This window comes from Strix uralensis, chromosome 25, assembly GCF_047716275.1.
Source record: "Strix uralensis isolate ZFMK-TIS-50842 chromosome 25, bStrUra1, whole genome shotgun sequence".
Classification (NCBI taxonomy): Eukaryota; Metazoa; Chordata; class Aves; order Strigiformes; family Strigidae; genus Strix; species Strix uralensis.
This window is the reverse complement of record NC_133996.1, coordinates 4,702,577-4,723,382: the sequence shown is the minus strand read 5'-3', so window position 1 is coordinate 4,723,382 and position 20,806 is coordinate 4,702,577. Positions and strand designations below refer to the sequence as shown.

At 62.4% G+C, this 20,806-nt stretch overlaps 2 protein-coding genes across 9 annotated transcripts; one reads left to right on the top strand and one right to left on the bottom strand.

Moving 5' to 3' along the window:
* Positions 1 to 4,805: 4,805 nt before the first annotated feature.
* On the bottom strand, positions 4,806 to 10,128 carry PAFAH2 (platelet activating factor acetylhydrolase 2). Of its 7 annotated transcripts, none has more exons than XM_074894512.1 (11): positions 10,085 to 10,128; positions 9,056 to 9,161; positions 8,727 to 8,877; positions 8,412 to 8,508; positions 8,181 to 8,249; positions 7,949 to 8,063; positions 6,437 to 6,550; positions 5,895 to 5,986; positions 5,625 to 5,795; positions 5,353 to 5,501; positions 4,806 to 5,128 (listed from the first exon to the last, which is right to left on the bottom strand). In XM_074894512.1, the coding sequence occupies exons 2-11, from the start codon at positions 9,143 to 9,145 to the stop codon at positions 5,034 to 5,036; spliced, it is 1,143 nt and encodes a 380-aa protein (XP_074750613.1). In that variant the 5' UTR covers positions 9,146 to 9,161; positions 10,085 to 10,128; the 3' UTR covers positions 4,806 to 5,033. The 7 variants fall into 7 exon arrangements, with proteins under 7 accessions (XP_074750613.1, XP_074750614.1, XP_074750610.1 ...); XM_074894513.1 differs by having other exon boundaries at positions 5,404 to 5,501; XM_074894509.1 differs by having other exon boundaries at positions 5,625 to 5,739.
* A 2,446-nt stretch (positions 10,129 to 12,574) lies between these two features.
* Positions 12,575 to 20,550, top strand: EXTL1 (exostosin like glycosyltransferase 1). Of its 2 annotated transcripts, none has more exons than XM_074894377.1 (12): positions 12,575 to 13,092; positions 13,292 to 14,575; positions 17,623 to 17,716; positions 17,804 to 17,911; positions 18,323 to 18,442; positions 18,532 to 18,664; positions 18,744 to 18,862; positions 19,240 to 19,335; positions 19,435 to 19,521; positions 19,729 to 19,889; positions 19,967 to 20,138; positions 20,330 to 20,550. In XM_074894377.1, the coding sequence occupies exons 2-12, from the start codon at positions 13,641 to 13,643 to the stop codon at positions 20,405 to 20,407; spliced, it is 2,103 nt and encodes a 700-aa protein (XP_074750478.1). In that variant the 5' UTR covers positions 12,575 to 13,092; positions 13,292 to 13,640; the 3' UTR covers positions 20,408 to 20,550. The 2 variants fall into 2 exon arrangements, with proteins under 2 accessions (XP_074750478.1, XP_074750477.1); XM_074894376.1 differs by having other exon boundaries at positions 12,578 to 13,092; positions 20,222 to 20,550.
* The last annotated feature ends 256 nt before the right edge of the window (positions 20,551 to 20,806 follow it).

The following is a 20,806-nucleotide window of genomic DNA, read 5'->3' as shown; positions in this document are numbered from 1 at the left end:
GTTCCCCTCCCACCTCCACCAACAATTCTGCATCAAAATGGGTTAATTCCTGCTCCATCCCTCTGTCTCTTCACCCACTGCCTGTAATAGCTCAGCATGGAAACAATACCTGTACTTAACACTTGCTCAGTGCTGTTTGATCCCTTTTCCCCTACTAATTTGAGGTCATAATAGATCAATATATATATTAAAAGAAAAAAGACCAGACACATCCTCTGCAGCTGTGAGAACAGGCAAACAAAGCCGGCCTTTCTGGAGGAAAACCACATTTCTGTCTTTTATGCAATAAACCAGCAAAATGCTGCCCTACGCTAAAATCAATACCCAGAAAGACATTCTTATGTTGTGATTGCCAACCTAAGTGCTTCATTTTAATTAAAAAAACCCAAACACACACAAAAAACCAACCCAGACCTTACATGATGAACGTCATTAGAGAGCTGCTATCAACACGAGGAGACGAAGGCACCCTGAAGCTGCTGGGTTGGGGGGTTCCGGTGCCACCGTGTCACCCAGGGAGGGGTATTGACAGTCTCAGCACCTCCCTGCACCCCAGTCCGGGGTGAAGACGTAAGCCAAAGGGTTAAAAAGGATGTGGGGGACATTTGGGGTCCCCACCTCGTGCAGCTCCCTGCTCTCCCCCACCACCGCGCTCAGGTGCAAAGGACAACCCAGCGTCCATGGGGCTGAGCTCAGCCTGTCCTTCCTAAATTGGGGGAAATCTGGATATTAACCAAAAAAACCCCTTCAAATCTATTTCAAGGGCTTTTTCAGGTTAGCCTGGAACTAGAGAGACCTCACACAGCTTCTTCTGTCCTCCAGTGCCTCAATTCCCCTTCTCAGTTTCCCCTGTTTATTTGGGAATCATCTCTAGGGTCAGCAAGAGACCACTCCAGCCTGAAATGGGGCTTCTGCTACAGAGTGAAAACTGCCAAAAAACCCAGTTGTGCCCTCAAAATACCCTCGATGCTGCTGGCTGAGAGAACAGGAGCCCTCTTGGTCCATGGTATTGCATTTCGAAGGCCAGAGAACTCAGCAAGCATTGCGCCTGCAGGCCAGCCCCGCAGCATTGCGCCTCGAAGCTGGCAAGCACGTGCCCTGCGCTGGATCCCAGCCCTGGTAACCCAGCGTGGGAGGACCTGGTGCTTGGGAAGATGACAAAGTTGAGCTGAATCCCTCGTGACTGCGAGCATCCGGGGTTTTCAGCTCAAGGCAGCCTGGAAGCCGATGCATTAGATGATAACAAATCGCATTGGAGATTAAGAACCTCGATTTTTTTTCAGAACTTCACCCAGAGCAAAGTTTCGACTTGTCAGTAGAAAAATCAACGTAAAAACAAGCATATACTCACCGATCAAAGGAATCTAAGGAACTCTGCTCAAGAGGGTGCTGCCCGGGTTTGGGTTAGGAGCAGGGTCAGCCCTGTGCCTGCATCCACGCTGGTCTTCGGGGCTGGTATCGCAGCCCACGGCTGGGCACCGAGCTCCTCTACCAGAGCTCGTCCGGTTCTCACAGCACGCACTGGGCTCAGCGTGCAGGGCCGTGGACCTTTATAAGCTGTTGTGAATCCAGGCCTTACTATTTTCCATAAAAATACAAGAAAATTACAAGAAAAAGGAAAAAAAAAAACCCAACACGACAGTAAGTGTTACGGTAATTACAAGGAGGTTTTAACACATGTCTCAATTTGCATTAATTAAATCAACAGGGAAGCTTCAATTGAGTAAATGAGTTTTTTTCTAAGCGGCAGAGAATGCTGCAGCAGGCTGGAGCTGGTAACTCCAGTTTGCTGCATGGATGTGCAGCGGGATGGGGAGGGATCTGCTGGCTGGAAGGGGCTTCCCAGGAGGGAGGCAGCCACAGGCAGGACGAGCTGGGGGTGGGGAGGATGAGAAGACGACTCTCAGCTCTAATATACGAAAAGCTCCAAACCGGGTCTGTGCTGACACTGTCGGATTTCAGCCCCGAGTCCGGAGAGGGGAAAGCTTTGAAGCCGAAGCCGGTCGGAGAGCGGAGGTTGCTCTGCGGAGATAAGCCGTGGGTAAGAGGAATGTGTCCATTCATACCCCAGCCATGCTGCAAGCACAGCTGTGAGGGGAATATAAATGGGCAGCGTGGTGGGTTTTTTTATTTTTAAAGCCACCAGTTTGAATATTAAAGCAGATCAGACACATTGAAATGCTTGGCTGGAAGTGAACTCTTCCCAATGCACAACCCTCCAGGGCAGGGGATGGCCGGGCTGCCAACCCCCTCAACCTAACGGGGTTGGTGTTTCCTTCCCACATCCCTGAAAAGCAAAATCCCTCTGTGGATAAAACATGGGGGATTTATGGATATAAACCCCAGCTAGTTCACATTCAGCCCCAAACCTCTGCGTTGTAAGGACACAGCAACCAAGAGCTGGTGGCAGTGGGCTGCTGTGGCAGATCGCATACCAGGCTAATCCCTAAATCCTGCTTTTTGCCAGAAAACCTTCCAGTGTGGCACAGGCAAGACTGGAGCAGCCCAGGCCACCCCAAAGGCTCTCCCCTCTTGTCGCTGGCCTGGGCGGGTGGCAGGGAACGATGCCCTGTCCCTGCCTGTGGCTGGCCTGGGAAATTCTGCCTCCAGCAGAGCTGTCCCAGCCCCTTCTGACCTCTGAGGCCCTGTGAAGCAATCCAAGCGAGCTGTGATGGGGGGAAAACACCTTCCTCACGTGCTACACTGGGGATTTGTGCCACATCTTTTGTGCACGCTGCCTCCGGCCTCAAGGCTGGAGCATGTAATGGGGATCTGGAGGAAAGCGCTGCTTGCAAGGGGAGCCTGACTGCAGAGATGGCTCCGGGCTGGATTTTAAAGCAGATGCATCGAGTCAGTGAAGTAGGAAAATGCTCAGAGAGGGCTCTTGCAGCACTACATCCCACAGAGAGCAGAAAGGGGCTGATGGAGCGGAGGAAAGAGGGTGTCTGCCCTGCCCAAGTGACCCCTGGGCTTTTTTGAACTCTCCTCTTTCTTTTGGAGGGTTCAGAAAATTGGGAATGTGGTCGTGGGTGCAGAGGCCAGCTCTGGAGCGGGGACCAAAGGGATGCAGGGCCAGGCAGAAGGACATCCGCCCACTTCCCTGTTCCCCCAGCCCCACGGGCACTGGCGGTGGGAATAAGCGGCTTTCTGTGAACCGAAGGGTTAATGAATGTCACAGTCACCCTCTGAGCACAAGTCGGTTTCTGCCACCCCCTTCCCCGAAAGCCTTTACATAAGAGTCTTGCAGAATTTATAGCCTGCCTCAGCTGTGCCGGGCTGGAGCCATGGCCGAGCTGCTCCCCTGTAGCTGCCAGCGCAGATCGCTGGCCGTGCTAATTCGGGGAGGAAAATGGGATTTGATTTCTGCACCAGTCACTGTCTCTCACTGTTAAAACCTGACGGGCTCTGTCCGCCCCCCCCCAGCTCCCCCACACGATCCATTGCATACATCGACCTTGAATGTCCCCCACCCACCCTCAGCATCTCAGCAGAGCGGTCCTGAGGCTCCCTGCGTTGTCACACCCCAGCCTGCTCCTAAGGCTAGAAATGGTGTTTTAGGTGTAAAACAATTTAAAAAAGAAAAATCTGGAAGCCTCAAAAGCACCAGGGCCTTGTGGTGCTGTTCACATCAGTCCTTTGTGTCACTGGAGAGCAGAGGAGATGTTGAAAGATGTCCCCTGCTTCTGCGCAGCACTGTGCCTTCCCCCCGAGGCCATCCCGCAGCATCCTCAGCCCTAGGACTTGCCCTTGATTAAGAGGGGCCAGGGGGCCACCAGCGAGGCGAGGACGTGGCCGTCACGGTGACACAAACAACTCGAGCACCGGTGGAGATGCTATTTTTCCCTTCCCCTTTCTTCCCCTGGGAGAAGGGCATTGCTGGCACCCGTGTCACCCGCTGTCACTGGGTAAGGAATAGCAGGTGCCACCCAAAGGCCCCTCTCCTCCAGCTCAGCACCCCAGTAAATCCTGCCTCCACGCGGCCCCGGGTGCTGTCATCTGCAGCAGCTTCTCTCTGCGATGGCAGGAGGTGAAGCAAAGCCAGGGCCGCCACTGCCGTCCCCTCGCAAGATTGTGGCGGTGGGGACAATGCAAAAGCAGCTCCTGTGCCAGGAGCCCGGATGTCCCCAGCAGCTGCCGAGGCGCCGTGTCCAGGGTCACCTGCCGCCTCTCCCGCCGCAGCGCTGAGGGCCCTGGCGAGGGTCTCCGGTGGGGTAAATCCACGCAGCTCCGCTGGCTTCAGCCCTGCTTTGGGATGGCTGAGGATCAGACCCCCCTTAAAACGCACCCTTGCTCTAACATCTCTGGGGTTTACCCAGGAATGTGCCGGAGGTAATTCTGAAGCGCCTTATTCCCACGGCCAGCATGTGCCTGTTTGCAGCAGCGTCGCTCTTCACGCTACAAAACCAGGTTGGGCTCTTTTCCTTCCATCCCTGGGCAGATCTCAGTCCCCATTTCACATCCCTGTGCTGTTGGGGTGCTCAGAGATAATCCCAGCCAGGCCCTTGTTTAAAACCATCCTCTTTCTTCTTCCCCCAAATTTTAGGTGTGGAATCAGCAAGCTGGCCAGCTTTCCAGGATGACAATAAGATTGTCGTTACCTTTGTGCTTGGAGCCCCGATGCCACTGGTTCTTCTGGCCATGGTTGAACTGCCCCCAACCCACCACAAACGACCCCGCTGCCTCCTCCTGCCAGATGTGCCACAGCTGCAGCAGATCCAGCCAGGCCCAGCGAGGGATCGATGCCCACCTACCCCCTGCGTGCAAGCGGGGTGTCACCTCGGGCTCAAGTGACAGCCAACTCCATCTTTTTCCCCGGGGATTTTATTCGCTTGGCTCTGCAGCCCTCACTGCAGGGAGGGCTCTCCTGGCACGCTCCCCCAGCACCCTGGCCACCAGATGTCCTATGAGCATGGTCCCCAGGTTCTGCTCTCCCCATGGATCCTCCTGCCCTTGTTGGCTCCTGCACGGCTCATTCTGGACAAGAAGCAGCCGCTTTCCTGGTACCCAGCTCCCACCAGCGGCCTCGGAGCAGGCTACAGGTTGGAACGGCAGAATGGTGCTTCTGGAACAACCGAGTCTCCGATGCCTTCGAGGAGGTTGACCCACTGATCGAAATCCTCTTCCAGGTCTGCACGGGGCAGAGATGGTGATGGGGTTACTACAGAAATAATCAGCCCAGCTCCAGGTGTAAAGGAGAAGCAGCCACCAGACCCCTTTGCTTTGTGCAGCGGGATGGGAAGCACCAAACCCAAGCCCAGGGAGGCAGCGGCCGCCCCGCAGCCCCCTGCAAGCGCGGGAGCTCCCGTGCCCTCCCGAGCCCCCGGCCAACGCGCCCTCCACCCCACGCCGTACGGAGATGCCTTTGCAGGAAGGCCAGAGCAGCCCTGCTGGTGATGTCCAGACCCTTGTAGGGGTCGAGGGTCCCCCTCGCGCTGAAGATGCGGTTGATGAGCTTCCCGGTGAGAAAGGCAAAGTCGGTCTGGCTCTGGTGCACAGATCCCCTGGGACAAGGAAGGGATCTGCTTCAGTGGGAGCTGGGGAGAGATCCTCCTGCTGGGACACAGCTCGTAGGTGCTCCCAGGAACAGGGAACTGGTGGGTGGCTTCCCCCAGCCCCTGACTCACAGGATGGTTATAATCTTTGTCTGGCTGTTTCTGGAGCTCAACCTCTTCATTTTGGCAACACTTTCTGGCGTCTGGAACTTCTCGGTGTTGATGAAGAGCACAGGCTTGGGCACCTCTGGGTACAGTGAGTTCTCCAGGGGGAACATCCAGGCGTCGAGAGCCACTGCACAACTGCAGCAGGACAGACACCGGCGCTGCTTCCCACACCACGGGTTCCCTTCCCACCGGGATGAGCCACGTGGCCCCGGAGCTTCCCCCGCTGCAGCTTACCTGAAACCGGGCTCTTTCACCAAGGCCAGCACTGCTGTCACCCCGCCGAAGGAATGGCCCATGGCAGCGACTTTGGTCAGGTCAACGCTGTCCTGCAAAAAGGAGAAGGCTGAGGAGCCTGTGTTCAAAACTCGCTGCAGAAGGTCCCTAATTAGGGAAGAAAAAGCCAAGAAAAGAAGATCAGCAAAGCCCCACTGCTCTGCCCTCTGCAAGGGACATTGTGTCCTGTTTTGACCACTGGTGCAACGGGATCTGGCTTCCCCGGCATGCACGGGGGAGAAAAAGGAGAAGAGAAGCACCAAGAAGCCGAGATGTAGAAGAATGCACTGGGAGAAAGAAAAGATACACAGAGGAGAGTAAGGAGAAGAGAGGCACCAAGAAGCCAAAACATGGAAAGCTGTGGCTCTGCACAGACCCTGCTTGTCCCTGGAGGAAGAGTCTCACGCAACAAGGACTGATCCTGCCAGCAAAGGGCACCCGGACCCCCCCATCAGCCAAACGATCCTCTTGGCTGGTTCTTCCGCACAGGCAGACCCAGATACCTTCAGCACGGAGAGATCAAAGTCCTGGTGAAGGACGTTTGGGACAGATTTACCACTGCTGATGTCCTTGAAGAGCTGGAGCGCTCGAACGCATTCCTCCGCTCTCTGATGAACCTGGGAGGGAGAGTTGCCCCTTCCCTGGTTAATCCAGCTCCTCCACCCCACAAATCTGGGGCCAGATCCTCCCCCCAACATCCACCCACACTCGTCCCTCCAAAACCGCAGCGCTTAGACCCGACAGGGCTTTCCCTGAATTACGGCAAACAAAAAAGGAGTGAGAGGCTGCACCGCAGTGGCTCCTGCAGGGATGCAGTGAATTTATTGGAATGGTTTCTTTTTTTGTTTGTTTTTAATTCGGTTTATCTGATAGCACAGACAGCTGGAGATGAGCAAAAGACCTCTGCTCCGGGGAGGAGGCAGCGGGGTGTGCAGAGGAGGGAGAACCTGGTTTCCTCGCCAGCTGACCCCCGGCCAAGCCTGCCGGAGCCATCCGCCGGTGCAAACACCCGCGGGGAGCCCAGAACCCTCGTCCCACCCCAGCTGCTGGGAGCAAACCTGGACATCACCCTGAAACCCAGCCCGGGGGCTCCATCCAGGAGCAGCTCAAAAGCCCAAACCGCCGATTCAGGGGGAGGAAGCCCTGACCTGGAGCCACTTTTGGACTACGTCCTCTGCTCCCCTGAGGACACAAATGCTGCTGGCCGTGCACATTTAAAGACCTTTCCCCGAGGCGACAAGTGACAAAAAACTCAGATGAAAACCTCTCTCTGCTCCTCCCTGCTCCCTCCAACACAGAAGATGCCGTAACTGAGGCTGACCTGGCAACCATTTCCCTCTATTTATAATTTATTTGTCATTCATCCTCAACATTTATGCTCATGGGTTCATCTTTGTAGGAAAATTGTTTCCCTTGTTTGTGCAGTGTGCCATGAGACAGAGCATACACAAAAATAAGAGGCTGGGAGGTGATTTAAGACTGCCAAAAGCACCTCCAACCACTACGTTTCCTAGAGAGCTTTTCTATGACAAATCTTGACTCGATGTTGTCCTTTTAAACGAGGCAGAAACAAGCAGGGGGGAACCAGGCTCAGCAGGAAAGCTTGCTCCCCAGCAAGCAGCTGTCTGGGATAATCCCGGGGAGACAAAAATCAAAGCATGAACAAACCCAGCAGCCGGTCCGGAGCCCTGCCAGCCCGCGGCGCTGGGCTGGGCAGAAAGCCCGTTTGTCCCCGGGGTGTGGGTGACATTAAGCATCGGGGGACATGGCAAAGCCCAGCCCAGCTCCTGCTGGGTATCAGCTGGAGCTGGACAGAGGGAACCTCATGAAACAGAGATAAACAGGTTGAACAGATTTTTCTCCACTTGCAAGGAAAAAGCTCAGCGCCAGCATTATGGCAGTACGGGTTTGGGAGGGGGAGGAGATGAAGACCCCAGGGATGGGGGGCCAGCTCGGCTTGCACGAGGGATTTCACGCCTCCCGGGTTGCCCACCCTTAATCCCCCGCTCTGGTACCTGTTTGTTTCGGAAATAAAACTCCTTCTGCCCTTGGGGCACCCGTTGGTAGGGGATCCACTCCTCTCTCCCAGCCTCCGCTGGGCAGAAATAAGTCACGGAGGCAGAATGGTCCCTGCAGCGGGAGGAGGGCAGGGAACCATGTCGCGGAGGTACCGGCAGCTCCCCGGGGCGCGATGCCCTGCCAGCCCCTGTCACAGCTGCCGAATTCGGTGGGTCCCGGGGCACCCACCTGTGCTCCAGCGCCGCCACAACGAAGCCCCAGGACGCCAGCTCCGAGCAGACCGAGGAGTACAGGGTCCTGCAAGGGAGCCAGGGAGGGGGAGCGGGGTCAGGGCAGTGCTGCCAACACAAGGCAGCTCTGAGCGGGGCCATGGGGGGCCCGGGACACCCACGTCCCCATCCCAGCTCTGGCCCTGAGCAGGGGCTCAGCACCCCCAGCCCCGCTCAGGGCTCATCCTACCGAAAGGCTCCCAGGCCGTGGGAGAAGATGATCAGTGGGTACCCGCTGCTGCAGGGCTTGAACGGCCCCTTCCAGCTCACCGGCACTCTGCAGGAGCCTGCGGGGAAGAGAAACCCCCCCAGGAAAAGGGGGGACACGGGCAGTGGGATGCTGCTGCCACGGCAGGTCCCTGCTCAGCTCCATCTCTGCCTGTAGCACCCACTCAGCTGCCCCAAGCGTAGGGCTTGGTGGCCTTGAACCCCGCTAAGGGAGTGGGTCCCTGAGGACTGGGGGGAGCACCCAGGATGGGGGATGTGGTGCCTGCCACCCCCTCACCGATGGCGACGCTGAGCAGGGGTGCGCACCAGCGGCGGCTGAGGAGGGCGAAGTCGGCCAGCCCGCCGCAGTACTCATAGCGCGGGATCCAGAGCGGCCGCTCAGCCCCTGCCCGGGGCAGGCAGGGGTAGAAGAGCCGAAGGAAGAGCCCCTGGGGGAGAAAGGGGACAGAGGGGACACTTTGGGGACAGCACAGAGCAGCGGCGGCCATGTCCTCGGTGAGCTCAGCTCTTGCAAAACCCAGCTGGCTGCAGCCACCCTGCTGTGTGGGGAAGCCTGTCCCTGTCCCCATCCCTGTCCCTGTCCCCATCCCTGTCCCTGTCCCGTACCTGCCGCGTGTGGCCCACCATGACATCCGCGCAGCCCACGGGGTGAGGTCCCTTCACCTGGGGCAGCGCCAGCGACTGCGTCCCTCCCATGCTGCTGCGGCCGAGCCTAAGGCAGAGGCACAGGGTCAGCATCCGTCCCCTGCCTGGGGGACCCCGACTCGGTCCCTCCTCCTTCCCCCACCCCTCTCCCATTGCCCAGACCTTGGGCATCCCCCCAGCACAGAAAAAGCACCCAAGGTTCCCAATTCCCCCCCCCAAAAAGGCCCTCGGGGCTGCTCAGGGATGAAACCCCGGAGTTTCTCTCCCGGGATGGTGGGGCTGAATGGCTGGTCGGTGCCTGACGGGGCAGGGGGGGCTCAGCAGAACCTGCCCCATGGCCACCCTGCTGTGGGGCATCCCTGTCCCCCCCTCCATGGGGATGCTGAGGGTTGGGGGGAGGCAGCACAGGCAGACACCACAGAGCTGGGGTGGTACGGGGAGGTGCGAGCGAGGGGTCAGTGCAGGGGTGACCCCGAGCACCCTCGGGAGTCACAGAGGACACGGGGGGGACAGAGTCCTGCACCCTCCCAGTGCAGAACTACAGCTCCCAGCAGCCCCCGGGTCTGGAGAACCACAACTCCCAGCATGGCCCTGGCCTGGGACTACACCTCCCAGTATGCACTGGGTCCCCGGACTACACCTCCCAGTATCCCCAGCTGAACTACAGATCCCAGTGCTTCCCAGTGCCCGTCTCCCAGAGCCCTCTCCGCAGCCCCCAGTGCTCTCCCCAGCGCTCCCAGTTACCATCCTAGTTCCCAGTGCTCCCCCCAGCTCCCAGTGCCCTCAGTTACCCCCGCAGCTCCCAGTGCTCCCCAAGAGCTCCCAGTGCCACCCCCCCACCAGCTCCCCCTGCGGCTCCCAGTGCTCCTCCCAAGGCCGCAGGGCTCCCCCCGGTCCCAGTTTCCCTCCGTGCCCCCAGCTCCCAGCACCCAGTCTCGCCCAGTCCCTCCCTCCCTCCCCAGTCCCCCCCGACCTCCCCCCCGACCTCACCAGTGCACCGGGTCAGAGCTCCCAGCACGCACCAGTGTACCTTGCCCTACAGCTCCCAGTGCCACCCGTGCACATGGACTACAGCTCCCAGTAACCACCAGTACAGGACACAGCTCCCAGTGCACCCAATGCAAGATGCAACTCCCAGTGTCCCCAGTGCAACATCACAGCTCCCAGTGCCACCAGTGCGACATCACAGCTCCCAGTTCCACCAGTGCGACATCACAGCTCCCAGTGTCCCCAGTGCAATATCACAGCTCCCAGTGCCACCAGTGCGACATCACAGCTCCCAGTGCCACCAATGCAAGATGCAGCTCCCAGTGCCCCCAGTGCAAAACCACAGCTCCCAGTGCCCCCTAGCACAGAGCACAACCCCAGTCCCTCCATGGCAGTCGCAGTCCCTCTATGGGGGGCTGTGGGGGGGTGTCCACCCTGACCCCGGGGCTGCCCTGTCCCTGTCTGTGCCCCAGCTGGGTTCCTGCCCCCCGGGGCTGGGGACTGTCCCCATGACCCCCCCCAGAGCCCCAGGGGTGCCCCGGGGCTCCCGCTGCTGGTCCCCACGTTCCCTGTCCTTCGGTTAATCCGCTTTCTGCAGCTAAAGCGGCCGGGGCCCGCGGTAATCCCCTCCACGGCCAGGGATTAACTCCCCACGGGGCCGAGCCGGCCGGGCCCGGCAAATAAATATCCAAAGATTTAGTAAAAAACGGCCCTACCAAGCTGCCGCACACACACAGCGCCACACCGGGCTCCCCAGCGTGGTCCCCTGGGGAAACTGAGGCACGGGCTGGGCACCGAATGGGACCCCGGGGCTGTGTGTGTGTGTGTGTGTCCCCTGAGTCCCACCTGGCTGCTGGGGCAAGGAGAGAGGGACCCCAACCCATTCCCAACCAGTACAGCCCCCCCCGCCCCAGGGGTGCCCAGTTGGGGCTGGTGGCACCCTGCGCCATGCCGAGCACCCATCCTGCCCAGAGGCCGGTCCACCTGCAGGCTGAGGCCGGCCGGGTTGTTACACCCATGGACGGGATCCAGCGCCCCGTCGCGTCCTGGCTTGCCCGGCTGGTGGGGCAGGGCGGAGGGCGGCTGGCACGGCCGGGAATACCGGGGCAGGGTGGGAGAGGCGAGCCCCGACCTGCCTGTGCTGCCCGTTCCAGCCCACGCCTGGCTCCCCATGGTGGGGTTCAGCCCCCCCAGCACCCCCACAAAGCTGCCCCCAGAGAGGGGGTCCTGGACGGAGTTGGTGGGGGCTGCTCAAGGCTGCTCAGGGCCATCCCTCTCTCACCTCTGACCGAGTGCTGAGGGGTTCCCTGAGGGGTTCCCTGGGGACCCGGTTCTGTGGGTGCCGCGGGGGGAGCACTGGGGGGCTGGTTGGCTTTGCTGCTGCCCACGTTGCCCCCATGCCGGGCTCACGGGGCCTTTACGGGGCTTTCTTGGGAGGGATTAACTCAGCCCACGCTCCTGCTCGGCTCCTGTTCCAGCCACGCCATCGAGAGTTCTCACAGCTGAGCGCTGTGGATGGTGGATTTGGGGGGGTCAGGCCAGGCTGGGACCCCCATCTCTGCCCCGGGGGAGGGTGAACCCCGCAGTCCACCACCGGCTTGACACCATGGCCCCAGCTCCCGCGCGTGGATGGGTTTGGAGCTGGGTTTGACTTAGGCCAGGCTGTGGAAGGGCCTGTCCCTCCTGCGCCGTGCTGGGACCCCGGGGGGCGCTGGAGCCCGGGGGTGTCACTGGAGCCTGGGGGTGACATCGGAGCTTGGGGTCGCTGGAGCCCGGGGGTTTCACCGGAGCCTGGGGGTGTCACTGGAGCCCGTGGGTGTCACTGGTGGAGGTGGCCCCAGCTGTGTTTCTGTCCCCACCGGTGCCCCACTGTGACTCCATTGCTGCCCTATAACCGCCCCTTCGGGGGGGCTCCGGGGCACAGAGCAGGGGGGTGTAGAGGGGGGGCTGAAGGCAGCCGCACCCGAGGGCTGAGCCCAGCGGGACGGGCCGCCCCCCTCGGGGCTCCTCGGCACCGGCCGCCGCCGCCAGCAGGGACACGAGTGGGGACACGGACGTGACACGGCCCTCGGGGGGGGTCCCACAGCGGGCGGACGGCGCTGGGACCCTGCGGAGCCCCGGGTCCCCCCCCCGGGGCACCCCCTCCCTTCTCGCGGCGCGCGGGGATCCCCCGTCCCACGTGGGCACTCTGCGGGCGCGGCCAATGGGAAGACGCCGCGGAGGGAGGGGGGAGTGGGCGGGGCTCCGCTGGGGGGGTGCGGGCCACGCCCACGGGGGAGCGGGCGGCCAATGGGAGGCCGGGTGGGCGGGGCCAAGGGCGAATGTTGTGACGGTGGGAATAGGACGCGGTGTGACACGGGGGGGGGGGAAGGACCACGGGGGGCGATGGGTGACGGGGGGGGGATGGATCACGGGGACCGGCCGGGCAGCGGGGCCGGGCACTGACCGGGGGAGAGGCGGGCGGGCGAGGGGACAGGGGACAGTCAGCCCCGGGGCGGGGGGGGAGACGGACAGACGGATAAGGGACAGGCAGCCCCGAGGGGGGGACACACACTGGGACAGACAGACGGACAGGGGACAGACAGCCCCGAGGAGGGGGGGACAGGCGGCCTGACACACAGGACAGGCAGCCACGAGGGGTGCAGGCAGCCGGGGGGGACACGGGGACAGGCAGCCCAAGGCAGGGACAGACGGACAAGGTGACAAGGGGACACACAGACACAGATACACACCCTCAGCCACCCCCCCCCTCCGCCCCCCAGCCAGGCGCCCCCCCCGGGGCAGGCGAGCGGAGGGGGAGACCCCCGGGAGCGGGGCTACCTCCCGGCTCCTCCGTGCGGTCGCGTCCCGGGACCGCTGCGCCACGGGCGGGGAGAACCCGGGGGGGCGTCACGGTGGCCCCTCCGCCGCCGTCCCCAGCCGGGGATGCAGCCCGGAGCCGCGGGGAGCCGTGGATCGAGACTTCGGGGTACGGCGGCCCAACCCCCCCCCGGGACTGCGTGTCCTCAGAGGTAACGGGGTGGGGCGGGGGGAAACCGGGTTTGGAAGGTGGGGAAGGAGCAGGTTGGTGAGAGATGGGGGCTCCGGAGGGAGCGGGAGGTTTTATTCCCAGGAGGGGTTTGGGGAGGGGGGTCCCTCCGCGGGGACCAATTGCGGTGACACGGTTGGCAGCGGCAGGACGGCCACGGCACGACCTCTCCCCTTCTCCAGAGATTTGACGCTGGGCCAAGTGGTGATGGAAATGTCATTGTCGCGGCACGGGGGCCCGGAGAAGTAAAGGGCTGCGCCACAGGGAAGGGAGCGGGACGCCGCTGCACCGAGCTCTGCTCCACGGCCGGAGAGGCGGCCGGCCCCGAAAAGCCAGCGCAGCCCTGCTCGGAGGGGGCAGCAAGGGGACTGTGGGGTTCACCCACGCTCCCACGGGCTACAAGGGCCACGGGACAACACCTGGGGGCCGGGAGCCATCCCACTGCCCACTTGAGGTGCGGGACATTGGCCTTTTGACCGGACTCTGGCGCCCGCCCGAGCCCGATGAGGAGCCGGGGCTGCGCGTGAACCTATGCAGACCAGGAAGAAATACATTTTCCTGACTTTCCTCGCCTCTTGGCTCCTGCTTTTCTTCTTTGGAGGAGACCAGCTGCGCCGTTTCGCTTTCTTTTCCCGGAGGAAAGTTGAAGCCCAGAGGAACTGGCCCCACTGGACGGATCGGTCCCTCCTCAAAAGCTTTGCAGACCCCGAGGAGCTCCTGAGCGATGGGGACCCCTCGCTGCCATCGCCCCGGGAGCGGCAGGCGGCACGGCTGAGCGTCTACAAGAACAGCAGATGCCGGATGGAAACCTGCTTCGACTTTTCCAGGTGTGAAAAGCACGGCTTCAAAGTCTTCAGCTACCCCCGGGAGAGGGACCAGCCCCTCTCGGAGAGTTACAGCAAAATCCTCGCCTCCATCGAGCGCTCTCGCTACTACACCCCGAACCCCGAGGAAGCCTGTCTCTTCATCCTCAGCATCGACACGCTGGACCGTGACCATCTCTCGGGTCAATACGTCCGTAATGTCGATGAGAAAATCCGCAGCTTCCCGCTCTGGAATGGCGGCCGTAACCACCTCATCTTCAACCTCTACTCGGGCACCTGGCCCAATTACACCGAGGACCTGGGCTTCGACATCGGCCAGGCCATCCTGGCCAAAGCCAGCTTCTACACGGAGAGCTTCAGGCCCGGCTTTGACATCTCCATCCCTCTCTTCTCCAAGGACCACCCCCAGCGTGGCGGGGAGAAGGGGTGGTTGTATCAGGACTCGATCCCCCCGAAAAAGAAATATTTGTTGGTGTTCAAGGGGAAGCGGTACCTGACCGGCATCGGCTCCGGCACCAGGAACGCGCTGCACCACATCCACAACGGGAAGGACATCATCTCGCTCACCACCTGCAAGCACGGCAAGGACTGGGAGAAGCACAAGGACACGCGCTGCGACAAGGATAACGTCGACTACGAAAAGTGAGTGGGAAGATGGGGTGGGAAAGGGGGTCTGGTGGGGACACACACACCCCGCAAATGTTCCTGCCCCTCTGCGGGGTGCAGCCGTGCCCGTCTGTGGTGGCTGGACCTCCAGAGGTGGGGAGAGAGGAAAGTTTTGGGCTCTCCTGAAATAGCTGAGGGTTTCATTTCCATAGAGGGGAGCGAGGCACTGATTGTTCAGGGCTTTCCTGCTCTGTATTAAAGTTCAAGTAATCTGGAGAGAGCGGCTCTTATCTGCAATCACTGCGGCTGCCTCTAATACGATTTCCCTTTTTCCTAACGCTGATGAATGATGCTTTTCTTCTCCCCCCTCCCACCCTCCCCTAACGTAAACGTTTCTCTTGGAGATGAGCCCAAAACATCCCCCCCTCACTGGCTCTGCCAAAAATCCCGCAAAACTGGCGGCTCCTTGGGCATCCCACTGTGGGCAGCCCTGAGCTCACCCAGATGTGGTGGGGTGGGGGGTCCCCCTGCATCCCCTCTCGCAAAGAGGGACAGTGGCAGCAGTGTGTGATGGATTTGGTAAAAAAAATTTGGGGGGGACAAAGGTCTGTGAGTTTGGGTTTTTCTCCACGGTGCGGGGATGCACGTTGGCTCCTCGCCTCCCCGTCCTGCTGCCTGGGACCCGTCACCCACCACCCAGTGCGGGGCTGGTGAGTGCAGACCCCGTCCCGCCAGCGGTGGGCAGGTCCCCGTCCTGCTGCTTGGGGACATCCCGCACCCACCTGGCTGGAGAGCAGATGGGGAGAGGCCACACTGGGCATCATCCTCAAAGCGTCTTAGGAGGTGCCAGGAGGTAAAAGTGGAGCCGGGGTGCTGCAGGCACCGGGATTAACCGGGGCTTGGGGGTGGCTCAGGCACTGCATGGCCCCATCCCGGTGGGTGCCACCAGCCCCGCAGGGTCAGTCCCTGCAGCGAAGCCTTTTTGGGGATGGGGCATTGCAGGATGGTGGGACAGGGCGGGACAAGGTCAGCCCCACACTGTGCCGAGGGCTGGTGGGATGAGAAATCCCCCTCCCACCCAGCCCAGGTAATCCCCTAATGCTGTTTGCAAGTACAGGGAGATTTACACCTCACCTGGGGCAGCTTTAGGCAGCAGATAGATGGAAAACACGTGGCGCAGGGCAGCGTGCTGGTGCGTGACACTGAGCCTCTGCCATCCTGCTTGTCCCCATGGGACACCCAGGCAAAAAACCATCGGCGTCTCCATCATGCTCTGCCCGACCCCACATCAGGGATTTATGGCCTCGTGCTCCGGGAGATGTCCCAGAGCTGGGACAGTGACAATGGGGACAGGCCACGGTTGGCAAAGTGAGACCCCAGCTTCCCCCTTCTCCCAGTGCCAGTTTGCTCGGGGTACTGGGTGCCGGTGCGGCGGAGAGCAGCACGGGGAGTGGAGGAAGGCCTTGCCGGGGGCTCCATCACCCTCCTCACACCGGGGGGCTGCCTAAAACAAACCCGTTCTGTGCCCGGATAAAGGGCGGCTTGTAGCAGCGCCGCGGGCCGGCCCCGCTGCGGGCTGCCCCACGTTTAAAGCAATCCAGGTGGGTTGGGAAAGGCTCTCTGGAGCCGACGGGTCCCCCGACAGCACCGGGCCTGGCCGGAGCCACGGAGGGGCCGGTGGAGGGAGTCCGGCAGGCGCCCGTCCCGGTTCCTAACAAAACAAGGAAGCCCTGACGGCGTGATTACCCGGAAACCGCAGCGCGTCAGGAGCGAAGTATTTCCATCGGGAGGTTTTGGCCCCACAGCCCGGCCGGCGCCAGCCTCCCCACGACAACCGCTGCGAGGGGAGGCTGCCCGCAGCCGCTCTGCCCCCCCTGGGACGCATCCTGCTGCCCGCCCGGCTCTGGCAGTGGGGACGGCCCTTCGGAGGTGCTGGGGGTCACGGCCGGGTTTGGGGTCCCCAAGGAGCGGGTGGCAGCAGGGCTGCCCCGAGGGTGAGCGCTGGCAGCGTCCAGCTCCAGGGATGTGGCCGTCGCTGCTGTAGTTTTACGGGGGGGTCTGGAGGCTGTTTGAGCCCCTCCGGCAGGTCGCTCGGCCGGGAGCTGGGGTGTTAACGAGACAGGGTGCACTAATGGGGATTTCAGCGTCTGTTGGAGACGTTGGGGTGGTTCATCCGGAGGCAGGTTTTGATCGTAGAACTTCGTGCCTTGGCATTGGAGCCGATTTCTCACATCTCAGAGTGCCGGGATGCTCCCGGGTGCTCCAGCACCCATGGAGGGGACACGTCCTCAACCCCCAGGTTGGGGCCAGCCCCACATCCCCACCACGGGGAGACCCTTCCCCCCTGGGGACCAGCACATTTCAAGCAGCCCTTTGGCCTCGTGCCCCCCCACCCCCACCCCGCTGGACCACGCGCATCCCCCCGGGCCCATCCAGGACCTGGCTGCCCCGTCCCTCCCTTCCCGCGGGCAGGAACAGACGGGGTCTGTCCCGACCTAAAGTCAATATTGGATTTTCCGGCGCGGTCGCAGGGACTCGGCAGTGGACGCGCCTCTCCCCACCAGCCTCACAGAAGGGGCTTTCATAGGCCCACGGTGCAAGCCCAGCCCGGGGCGGGGGCACTGCCTGCACCCCTGCAGGCAGCCGGCCCTCTGCCCCCGCCGAAACGCTGCCAGGGCAGGCAGGGCTGGTCCTGCCCGGCAAGCCTGGGCACGGCAGAGGAGTCGCTGCAGTTTCGGGCTTGGGGGTTTGGGCGCTGGCTTTGCACAGGGTTTAATTACAGGCAGGTGGAGGGAGCTGGGTCACGCCTTCGAAGGGCACCGGGGTCCTATCCTGACCCCCCCCTCTTTAAGCGATGCCCACGCACATCCCTCCATCACCCAGGACATCTCTGCTCCGCTGGCCTCGCGGAGCTGGGGCTGTTCGGAGCCAAAATCAGCCTGGATCAATCCTAACGCTGCCGTGGGCTGGCTCCGTGCCCCCCAGGGGGGATGTTCAGCCTTTCTGGGTGCCAGTGAGCCCCCCCAGGATGCTCATGGGTGAGTGGGGGCTGTGCCTGACCCCCACCCTATCTCCCACCCCAGGTTCGACTATCAGGAGCTGCTGCACAACTCCACCTTCTGCATCGTGCCCCGGGGCAGGCGCTTGGGCTCCTTCCGCTTCCTGGAGGCGCTGCAGGTACAGGGTGGGTTGGGGGGGTCGGGGATCCCCCTCCCCCGGATCTGGGGGGGGCTCTGTCCCAGCCTGTGTGGGGTCCCGCTGTAGGCCGCCTGCATCCCCGTGCTGCTGAGCGACGGCTGGGAGCTGCCCTTCGCCGAAGCCATCGACTGGGGCAAAGCTGCCGTCGTGGGCAACGAGCGGCTGCTGCTGCAGGTACCGCGGCCGGGTCCTGCCCCACGCCAGGCACGAGGGACCCCCCCATGTTGATGCCAGTGGTGGTGGAGCCCCCAGTCAAGTTTGGGGGTGAAACCTCCGCAGCCGAGCCCAGCAGCCCTCCTGTGAGTGGATGCAGGGGGGTCCCATCCAGCCCACAGTGGGGGTCCCATCCCAGCCGCAGCCCTGGGGTGGTGCTGAGCATCTCCCCAGACCCAAAGCTCTTGGGACACCTGGGCCAGATCCTGCTCCAGGGAGAGAAGGTGGCAGAGCCGCAGCGGGGTGGTGGCACAGCATCCTTGACCACGGGGTGTCCCTGGCGATGGTGTGGAGGTGATGGAGGAGAGACAACCCTGCCAGGGGGCTGGGGGGCGCTGAGGTGAGGAACCAGCTCCCTGGTTCCTCCCACAGATCCCCTCTGCCGTCCGCTGCATCCACCCGGAGCGCGTGCTGGCTTTCCAGCAGCAGACCCAGTTCCTGTGGGACGCCTATTTCTCCTCCGTCGACAAGATCGTGCACACCACGCTGGAGGTGAGCCCCCCCCGAACACCGCACCCCCTCCTCCCAAGCCCCCGGGGTCACAACCGGGGTGCTGAGAGCATCTCTCCGACCTCTGGCAGATCATCAAGGACCGGCTGCTCCCGCACCGCTCCCGCTCCCGCTTCCTCTGGAACACGCTGCCGGGGGGGCTCCTGGCTCTGCCCGACTTCTCCACCCACCCCGGGGACTTTCCCTTCTACTACCTGCAGCACGGTAGGACCCTGCCTGCCCAGCTGAGCACGGCAAACTCAGTGCATGCCACAACACCTATCCTCTCCCCGGCCTTTTTCAGGCTCCAGCCCCTCCGAGAAGTTCACGGCTTTCATCCGGGCCGTCTCGCCGGGGGGGTCCCCCTCCCAGCCCCTCCTCAGGCTCATCCAGGCCGTCTCCAGATCCCAGTACTGCGCTCAGGTGGGGGGAGCTGAGCCCTGTGCCTCTCGGTGCAGCTCCCAGGGATGCAGCAGGAGGGATGGGGCAGGGTCCTGTGGGCAGGGAAGGGCCAGGGTGGGGTTGGGGGTGGGGAGCGGGTGGCTGATGGTGTCACCTTTGGGTAGGTAGAGCTGTCCCCCCAGCCCACCGGGGTGGAGGTGGGACCACCTGTGGGTTTATTCTGGTCCAGACCACCATGAGATGGTTTTGGGGTGAGCTGGGCTGGAGCAGGTCCTGCTGCAGTGCTGGGAGGGGAGGGGGGGGCTCAGCCCTGGCTGCCCCACAAACACCGATACATCAACACACCCCGACGGGCCACCCTGGCCAAACTCCTCAGACACTGGTCCTCTCCCCTGCAGATCGTGGTGCTGTGGAGCTGCGAGAAATCGCCACCACCGAGTGGGAAATGGCCCCAGAGCACCGTGCCTGTGACCATCATCCAGGGCAGGGAGAAGGTGAGAGGAGCCGGGACACGGGCAGGGAGCTGGGATGTGGGCAGGGAGCTGGGACACCCACCCCATGGCCCATCCTAACCTGATTATTCCCCTCCGTAGCTCAGCGACCGCTTCTTCCCCTACGCGGCCATCCAGACAGACGCCGTGCTGAGCCTGGACGAACACACCAGCCTCTCGACCAGCGAGGTGAGGCCGTGGGCACCACGGTCCCCAGCCCCGTGGAGCTGGGGCAAGCCCCATGCCGAGCCAGGGAGGATGCTCAGTGGGCACCGCGGGGCTGGCAGGGAGCGGTGCCCGCTGTCCCCATGTCCCCACGCCCAGGGCACGCTGCCAGGGGAAGGCAGGGGGGGCGGTGAACCCCCTCCCGTGACACTGTCCCCCACTCCGTGCCAGGTGGACTTTGCCTTCGTGGTGTGGCGCAGCTTCCCCGAGCGCATCGTGGGCTTCCCCACGCGGAGCCACTTCTGGGACCCCGAGCAGAGGCGCTGGGGCTACACGTCCAAGTGGACCAACGAGCTCTCCATTGTCCTCACCGCCGCCGCCTTCTACCACAGGTACCCGGCCGGGGAGGGGGCCGGTGGGGCGGGGGGCTCAGCCACATCCTGCCCCCCCGCCTCGCTCCCTCCCCCAGGTATTATCACAACCTTTTCACGGAATACCTGCCGGCGGGGCTGCGGGAGCTGGTGGACGGCCTGGCCGCCTGCGAGGACATCCTGATGAACGTCCTCGTGGCCGCCGTCACCAAGCTGCCGCCCATCAAGGTCACCCAGCGGAAGCAGCACAAGGAGACGGTGTCCCAGCAGGTAGGGTGCAAGGATGGGGATGTGGGGACCCCCCCCTGGCTGGGGAGCGGAGCCCCTCACCCCCATGCTCCCCTCCTGCCAAGGTGAAGGGCATGGCGGGGGCGGCCGGCGGCCGGCGTTTCTCCCAGCGGCAGGATTGCCTCAACCAGTTGGCAGACTGGTTCGGCTACATGCCCCTCGTGTCCTCCCAGCTGCGCCTCGACCCCGTCCTCTTCAAGGACCAGGTCTCCGTCCTGCGCAAGAAATACCCACGTTTGGAGAAACCCTGAGGGCTGCCGGGGATCGGGGTCAGGGCCGGCCCCAGGTGCCCCGTTCGTGGTGCACGGAGCCCTCCCGGAGCAGGCGGTCGCTGCTGACCGGGTTTTACTCGTTATTGGGTTTTACCAGTACAATAAAGGTGGGTGGAGAGGCAGAGTCTGGCTGGTGGCTGTAGGATGTGGGGGAGTGGGCTGTGCCCGGCGGGGAGCACTGGGAGCACCGGTGGTTTGGTGCACCATCAGCACCCGGGCACCCTGGAAATAACCTGTGTGGCACCCGGCTGCATACGCAGCCCCCCCCAGCCCCCAGCCCCGTGGGGAGGGCGAGTCCTTTGGCTTCCCAAGGGCAAACAGAGGAGCGATAAGAGGCGAGAGCGAGGCGTGTCCTCCCTCCCCCCGGCTGCGATGGGT